This window comes from Astatotilapia calliptera, chromosome 23 (assembly GCF_900246225.1).
Source record: "Astatotilapia calliptera chromosome 23, fAstCal1.2, whole genome shotgun sequence".
NCBI lineage: Eukaryota > Metazoa > Chordata > Actinopteri > Cichliformes > Cichlidae > Astatotilapia > Astatotilapia calliptera.
Genome location: NC_039323.1, coordinates 43,249,731 through 43,258,822, shown reverse-complemented (window position 1 = coordinate 43,258,822; position 9,092 = coordinate 43,249,731). Strand labels below are relative to the sequence as shown.

Genomic DNA, 9,092 nt, shown 5'->3' with positions numbered 1-9,092 from the left:
CTACATTTATGCTCATGGCCAAGGTGCAAGTATTCACATGGATTCATAATGCCAGTGAAACTCACTGTACTGAAACCCTTCCCCACCAAACAATTCAGGCTATTTACGGCGCTTTCAACCCAACTCTGTGCTATTCATGATGTTTTAGGAGCTGAACTTTTGCATCCAAATGAAGTCTTTCTTCAGCTCCACATGTAATGCATGCACAGCTTGCAGAACACTTTAAGAAAGGGGACAGGAAGCAGATGGGGAATAGTGAGGAGGAGGGGCAGCTCACTCACCTGCTCACCCAGGTTTGACTTGTTCTCTTATCAGTGCATTGTGGCATGCAGATACACAGCAGCAGCAGAGGCTCCCAGATTTTATGATCTTTTAACAGCACAGCAGCAGTCAGCTGGACACCGGGATGATCCTGCAACAGGTCAGATTCACCTTCATTTTCCAGTGTTTTCCTCCCAGCCTCAGTTTTATTCTTCCATGGCTTCGTTTACATTCCTTATGTATGAACTGTAAAGGACACATACTCCTCAGAAACGCAGGAGCACGCTCACTTACTTGCTGTAATACTTGAATACTTGAATTGAATCTTTGTCATATTTTTTGTTTTCTAGTAAAATGTTACCTTTTATCACTTGATAAAAAACAACACCTTGCACTTACCAATATGTAACACAGCAGCTTTGTGGTTTTTGCTGTAGTCAGAGTATAGTGTAGCTCTGCCAGTGGTTTAGGTAAAGCAAATGACTTTACTAATGTCAGAGACAACTGTAACTGATTCTGTGAAACAGAAAGAGCTTGGTTAAAGAAATAAATGACTAACGGTAATGAAAAAAAGAGATTTGTCAAGCGTAGCTGGATTAAAGAGCTTAACAAAGACAGTATGAAAAATGTATTATGAGACATGAAACCATGAAAGACCAGCAAAATAACTCCCAGCAGCATAAACAGCACAGGGCAGGAAGCTTCTTCGTGGAGCAGGCATCTCATGAATATGCACTCGGAGAAAGTGAGTCTGCATTCATTCATGAAGTAAAACAGCTGGCTGGTGAATAGGATGTCTTGATCCACGCTCAATCATCCAGGTGAGTAAATCTCCAAAAGCTGATTCTGTTCATCTGGACGTTTTCAGTGGGAGAAACGTTTTGTCACTCATCCAGGTGACCAGCTGACTGCAGGTTTCCCCAATCTTATAAACTGTTCCTTCAGTGGGCTGGTGTCAGTTATTATGCACTGTTTATAAGGCTGGGGAAACCTGCAGTCAGCTGAGACTGAAGACGTCACCTGGATGATGATGAAACGTTTCTCCCACTGAAAACGTCCAGATGAACAGAATCAACTTTTGGAGATGTTATAGGACCTTCTTTCTTTGAGGGGACAACACAGATCTTCCAAAATACAAAACAACTTTGTCTCATGGTAAATGGATGAACAAGCCTTTCTTTACACCTTCAGATTGTTTATCTTCAGCATCCACTTTACTGTTTGTTGTTTTCTTTAACAGCCTAAAATGATATGCGGGCCAGGAACTGGTTTGATTTATTTAATAATTTATTTATTAATAATATAAGAAAATCCTACAGAATCGTATTAATACAGTGGTACAAAAACCGATCTTTTAAAAAGTAAAGGGACTGGTTCTTATATAACACGTTTCTACTCTGAGCACTCAAAGCACTTTGAACAACTTGCCTCATTCACACAAGCACTTTCTCTATGTTCTTTCTATCTAATGTTCACACTCCAATGGATGCATCCAGATCCTTATCTAGCCTAAGGATATTTGGCATGTAGACTGGAATCAAGCCACCAAAATGTACCATTTTAAGAAAAAAAATAGGCTAATTTTGAATTCTTTTGGCAGCAACACATATCAACAAAAGTTGGGACAGCGTACCACACCCTGTTCTTTAAACAAGAGTCCATAAATGTCTGAGGAGACCAGCTGCAGGACTTTTAGGAGAGATATGTTGTTGCACTCTTGTCTAGTTGTGAAATGTTTTCAGTTGGTAGAAGGACTGCATAAGCTGCAAACACTATCACAGTCTTTGCAGATTATGCAAGTTGGGAGGATATTTTTAGCTCTAAAAGCTTTTAGGATTGATAGGCACCGTGCACATTTTCACTGCTATGCAGATGACACCCAGCTCTGTCCATGAAGCCAGATAACACACACCAATGAGTTAAACTGCAGGAATGTCTTAAAGACATAAAGACCTGGATGGCCGCTAACTTTCTGCTTCTTCTTTTTTCCAGCAGTGTCTTTATTTATTTTGAACATAGTAGTGTACACATCTATGAAGCGTAACCAAACAAGTAGAATAGAATAGAATAGAATAGAATAGAATAGAATAGAATAGAATTAAACTTTATTGTCATTGCACATGCACAGGTACAGGGCAACGAAATGCAGTTTGCATCCATCCAGAAGTGCTTTAGTGATATAGATATATTACAATATATATTAGCAATAATATAGATATGTAAGTATATTACAGAAATGGGTCTATTATGTTATAATGTACACGGTATGAAGTATGTTGTGAATATTCTATAACTATAAGTATGTACAGGCTGTAGTGAGTACAAGCTATGTACAGGCTATGAACAGGATATAAATATGAAAAACTATACAGAATATGAAATAAATAACTTTACAGAATCTGAGATATACAGCTATACAGAAATGGGAACTATGCAAGTTGTAAACAGTTGTAGAATTAAAGATTATCGAATGTACAGAATGATTATTTACACAGAGCTATACAGTAGTGCAGTTAAGATAAGTGAGGGTGTAGATAGTTTCTACAGAGGCTATATAAAGTGCTAGTGGTTGTGAGTGGTGGTTCAGTCCATGTTATTATTGTGTTTGAGGGTACAGTTGTCCATTGTGTGTGTGTGTATGTTCAGTCCATGAGTTAACGTGGGTCAGATGTCAGGAGGCAGAGTTCAGGAGTCTGACAGCTGTGGGGAAGAAGCTGTTCCGGTACCTGGTGGTCTTAGTCCGGAGGCTCCTGTGGCGCCTCCCAGAGGGCAGGAGGGTGAAGAGTCCATGTGATGGGTGACTGGGGTCTTTGATGATTTTCCCAGCCCTTTTCAGACACCGCTTCCTGTAGATGTCTTTTATGGCAGGAAGTGGTGCTCCGGCGATGCGCTGGGCAGTTTTCACGACCCTCTGCAACGCCTTCCGGTCCGAGGCAGAGCAGTTCCCGTACCAGACTGTTATACAGTTGGTCAGGATGCTCTCGATGGTGCAGCGATAGAAGTTCACCAGGATGTCTGAGGACAGGTGGTTCTTCCTCAGAGTCCTCAAGAAGAAGAGGTGCTGGTGAGCCTTCTTTACCAGCTCGGAGCAGTTGGTCGTCCAGGTGAGATCCTCGGAGATGTGGACTCCCAGGAACTTGAAGCTGCTCACACGCTCCACAGCCGTCCCCTTAATGTGGATGGGTGGATGTGGGTCAGCATTCCTCCTGTAGTCCACGATGAGCTCCTTGGTCTTCTCGGTGTTAAGCAGCAGGTTGTTTGTGTCGCACCACTCAGCCAGACGATCCACCTCCTCCCTGTAGGCGGCCTCATCGTTGTCACTGATGAGGCCAATCACCGTGGTGTCATCTGCAAACTTAATGATGGTGTTGGAACCATCAGCAGGTGCACTTCAAGTAGCTACACTTACAGAGACTACAAGCTACACATACTGCCTTTATACACATAACACCATATAGGAGAGGATGAGAAAAAAAAAACCAGCAACGACAAAACAACAAAAAACAACACAACACAACACAAAAGCAAAACAAACAAGGAGGGAAAAAAAGAAAAAAAATTATGCACCCTCACAGGTATATGTTCAATGTAAATTAGAAAGTAGTTGTTTAATGTCAAGCAATAAACATATTCCCAAATGGACTGCAGAGGGCCACCTATGAATCCTCCCCAAAAATTTCCACCAAGTGGGGCAAGTTTTTATTAGCAAGGAAGTTTTTGAAGGGGCCCCAGATGCTATCAAAGCATCGTTGCTTACCCCTGATTGCGTAGGTGATCTTTTCTAAGGGCAGAGTAGACGTTAACTCTGAAATCCATTTACTTCTTCTTGGTCTATCCACCTCTTTCCAAGTAATGGCAATCACTCACTTAGCCATCAGCAGCCCTATGTCTAAAAATAAGCGATGTTTCCTTGTTATATTACAGTTAGCTGGACAGGTGCCCAGCAGAAAAAGTTTTGGTTCTAAATGCATTTTTATTTCTAATATTTCTTCAGTCCATTGTTTCACTTCTTCCCAGAATTTCCTAATTTCAGGACACTGCCACAAACAATGGAGAAGTGTGCCCTTTTCCTCGTTGCATTTTATACAAACATCCGGGATGGTAGTGTAGAAAGCATTAAGTTTGACTGGAGTCATGTACGTACGCATTAACCAAGAGATTTAAACGCGTGTTCACTGTTTGTGATTGTGCCCTGGCGCAAGCCCTCTCCCTCTCTTCAAGGGAGATGTTCTCCTGTAAGTCTTCTTTCCAGGATTCAAGCTTCTTTACGGACGTTTCTGTAGAGGCAGCCACCAGTTCATTATAGGTTTTGGAAATCAAGCCCCTTCCCCGGCAATCTTTCACCATCATTTCTTCAAGTGTTGATAGGCCAGGAATGGACAAGGGCTGGTTTTGCTGTGCTCTAATAAAATCTCTCAGCTGTAAATATCTAAAGAACTGGCTGCGGACTATGTCATGCTTTACAACCATTTCATCAAAGGACAGTAAATGTTTATTTATTATTGTAAAGATCTCCTATTTTTGTAACCCCCTCTCAGCCCATATTTTAAATCCCCCTTTCACCCCGTTCTGGGGGGAAATTATCATTTCCCCATATCCACAGTGGCACATTCTCTTCTGAATAGTAAATTAGTGTTCTCAGCATTGCATTGGGCCCGAAGCAGCAATAAATTTTGGTGTATTTCAGGGGACCTTGTTTGATAGTATTCATTTTCTAATTCCTTTATTTTTGTCTCTATCCGTTTTGCCTTTTGGAAAGTCAATCTTGCTTTAGAGCTAGTGATGCTAATTATTTGGCCCCTAATAAAAGCCTTAAAAGCCTCCCATCTTATGCTTGCAGAAGTTTCTGTTTTATTCATTTCAAAATAGAGGCTAATTTGTTCATCCAAAAGTGAGACAAAACCAGGGTCCGCCAACCATTTTTGTTTGCAACGCCAAATCCTAGCATCTTTCACAAGCTTTGAGTCCTCAACCAATGAGCCCTGACAGGCTCACCTGTGAGGTGAAACCATATCAGGTGATGACATCATGAAGCTCACTGAGAGAAGGCCGAGGGTTTGCAGCGCTGTCAACACAGCAGAGGGCGGCTACTGTCAGGAATGTAAAATATAAAATATATTTAGAGTTATTCATCAATTTTTTTTGCTATATAATTCCATATATCTTGTTTCATATATTTGATGGCTTCACTTTGTATCTACAAAGTAAACTATTAAAAATAAAGAAAGACCATTAAAGCGAACGTGGCTCAAGAGTTGGGAGTTCACCTTGTAATCAGAAGGTTGCCGGTTCGAGCCCCGGCTAGGACAGTCTCGATCGTTGTGTCCTTGGGCAACATACTTCACCCTACCGCCTACTGGTGTTGGCCAGAGTGGCGATATGGCAGCCTCGCCTCTGTCAGTCTGCCCCAGGGCAGCTGTGGCTACAGCTGTAGCTGCCTCCACCAGTGTGTGAACGTGAGAGTGAATGAATAGTGGCATTGTAAAGAGCTTTGAGGGTCTCGAAAAGCGCTGTATAAATACAATCCATTATTATTATTAAATGAGAAGGTGTGTCCAAACTTTTGACTGGTAGTGTAGCTCATAACTTGATCTTCAGGCATATTATTGTGGAGCTGATTGATAGATACAGAATGAAAGCATCAAATACTTTCCATTCAGTTTAAATGCTTAAGGCCTTAAAGCTAAGAGTAAAATTAACATTTAACTTGTGCTTGCTCATAATTCAATTCAATTCAATTCAATTTTATTTATATAGCGCCAAATCACAACATAAGTCGCCTCAAGGCGCTTCATAGATACAGAGAAAAACCCAACAATCATATGATGAGCAAGCACTTTGGCAAAAGTGGGAAGGAAAAACTCCCTTTTAACAGGAAGAAACCTCCGGCAGAACCAGGCTCAGGGAGGGGCGGGGCCATCTGCTGCGACCGGTTGGGGTGAGAGAAGGAAGACAGGATAAAGACATGCTGTGGAAGAGAGACAGAGGTTAATAACAGATATGATTCAATGCAGAGAGGTCTGTTAACACATAGTGAGTGAGAAAGGTGACTGGAAAGGAAAAACTCAATGTATCATGGGAATCCCCCGGCAGCCTACGTCTATTGCAGCATAACTAAGGGAGGATTCAGGGTCACCTGGTCCAGCCCTAACTATATGCTTTAGCAAAAAGGAAAGTTTGAAGCCTAATCTTGAAAGTAGAGATAGTGTCTGTCTCCTGAATCCGAACTGGAAGCTGGTTCCACAGAGGAGGGGCCTTAAAACTGAAGGCTCTGCCTCCCATTCTACTTTTAAATACTCTAGGAACAACAAGTAGGCCTGCAGAGCGAGAGCGAAGTGCTCTAATAGGATAATATGGTACTACAAGGTCATTAAGATAAGATGGGGCCTGATTATTTAAGACCTTGTATGTGAGGAGCAGGATTTTGAATTCAATTCTGGATTTAACAGGAAGCCAAAACAGGAGAAATATGCTCTCTCTTTCTAGTCCCTGTCAGGACTCTTGCTGCAGCATTTTGGATCAGCTGAAGGCTTTTCAGGGAGTTTTTTGGACATCCTGATAATAATGAATTACAGTCGTCCAGCCTGGAAGTAATAAATGCATGAACTAGTTTTTCAGCGTCACTCTGAGACAGGATATTAGCAGCAAACTATTTCTCCAGGCTAAATGATGATCCTCTAAATTTGTGACACGCCATTTCCTCTCCAGATTACGAGTCATCTGCTTTAGGGTACGTGTTTGAGAATTATACCACGGAGTCAGGTACTTCTGATTAGAGACCTTAGTTTTCACTGGAGCTACAGTATCCAGAGTCGTACGTAGTGAGGAGGTGAAATTATTAACAAGATGATCGACCTCTGTTGGGGTAGCGTTCAGATAGCTGCTCTGCTCTATGTTGGTACAGGGCATTGAAGATGATAACAGTGGGTGGATTATATTCTTAAACTTAGTTACAGTGCTTTCAGAAAGACATCTAGTTTGATAAAGTCTACTTTCCACCGCTGTGTAATCAATTATTGTAAATGTAAATGTTATCAGGAAATGATCAGACAGGAGAGGGTTTTCAGGAAACACTGTTAAATGTTCAGTTTCTATGCCATATGTTAAAACAAGATCTAGAGTGTGATTAAAGTGGTGGGTGGGTTCTTTTACATTTTGAGAGAAGCCAATTGAGTCTAATAACAGATTAAATGCCATGTTGAGGCTGTCATTTTTAGTATCTACATGGATGTTAAAATCACCCACAATAATTATTTTATCTGAGCTCAGAACTAAATTAGATATAAAGTCTGAGAAATCAGACAGAAACTCTGTGTAAGGCCCAGGTGGACGATAGATGATAACAAGTAAGACTGGTTTCTGAGTTTCACTGCTGGGGTGGACGAGGCTAAGCATCAGGCTTTCAAATGAATTAAAAGTCTGTCTTGGTCTTTCATTAATTAATAGGCTGGTGTGAAAAATTGCTGCCACACCTCCCCCTCGGCCTGTGCTTCGAGATTTCTGGTAGTTATAGGGGGTCATATGATTGTTGGGTTTTTCTCTGTATCTATGAAGCACCTTGAGGCGACTTATGTTGTGATTTGGCGCTATATAAATAAAATTGAATTGAATTGAATTGTTTGAGCCAAAGTGGACTACATGGGAGACGACCAAGGAGGACACCATTACTGAAAACAAACAATAAAAAAGCCAGACTGGAATGTGCCAACCTACATGTTGACAAGCCACAAAGCTTCTGAGAGAAAGTCCTATGGAAGGATGAGACAAAAATGGAACCTTTTGCCAAGGCACATCGGGTCTATGTTCACAGACTTTGCTTGATCTGGCACAGTGTCTTGAATCTGTGCAGGGTACAATGAAATCTCAAGACTATCAAGGGATTCTAGAGAGAAATGTGTTGGCCAGTGTCAGAAAGCTTGGTCCCAGTCGCAGTCAGGGGTCTTGCAACAGGACAATGACCCAAAGCAGAGAGCTAAAACCCCCAAGAATGGCTAAGAGGAAAACATTGGACTATTCTAAAGTGGCCTTCTATGAGCCCTGACCTCAATCCTATTGAGCATCTTTGGAAGGAGCTGAAACATGCCGTCTGGAAAAGGCGCCCTTCAAACTGGAAAAAACTGGAGCAGTTTGCTCATGAAGAGTGGGCCAAAATACCTGCTGAGGTGCAGAAGTCTCATTGACAGTTACAGGAATCATTTGATTGCAGCGATTGTCTCAAAAGGTTGTGCAACAAAATATTAAGTTGTGGGTACCATCATTTTTGTCCAGGCCTGTTCTATGCATTTATTTTGTAAGTAATTCTGTTGAAGCATGGAACGCTGAACACTGTAGCAATGCTCACAGGTACTAGTGAGACAGCTATTCAGGTGAAAGAGATTAGACAGGTTCCTCCGGCTTATCTCTCAATACATCTGAGGGAGGGCAAAAGGACTTTACATACAGCCTTTTATGATTAAAGTTATATAGAGTGACATACCAGAGTTTATCTGTACAGTGTGTGGTTTTGCTAATAGTTAATTATTCTTAAATCTAATCAGAATATGATAGAATAAGTGGTAAATGGCCTGTATTTGTATAGCGCTTTACACATTCAGTCATCCACACATTCACACACTAAATAGATCTAATCAAAATGTAATCAATAAAGTTAGAATCACCACAATGAAATGTTTCTGATACCAGAGTTCTGGTCTTTTGTCTGTGTGTGTGTGTGTGTGTGTGTGTGTGTGTGTGTGTGTGTGTGTGTGTGTGTGTGTGTGTGAACGTAATATGGTCAACACCTTGGAGACGCTTACAGCTGCTGTGAAGGCTCAAAACAACACCACTGAGCG

The 9,092-nt window shown here is 41.4% G+C and overlaps 1 protein-coding gene across 1 annotated transcript in view; it reads left to right on the top strand.

Annotated features, from left to right (window-relative positions):
• The first annotated feature begins 245 nt into the window (after window positions 1–245).
• The window catches only part of plcd4a (phospholipase C, delta 4a), a 70,958-nt gene continuing 62,111 nt past the window's right edge, over window positions 246–9,092 (top strand). Inside the window, 2 exon segments of the mRNA XM_026158256.1 lie at window positions 246–271; window positions 273–421. Coding sequence (XP_026014041.1) covers window positions 246–271; window positions 273–421 — 175 coding nt within the window.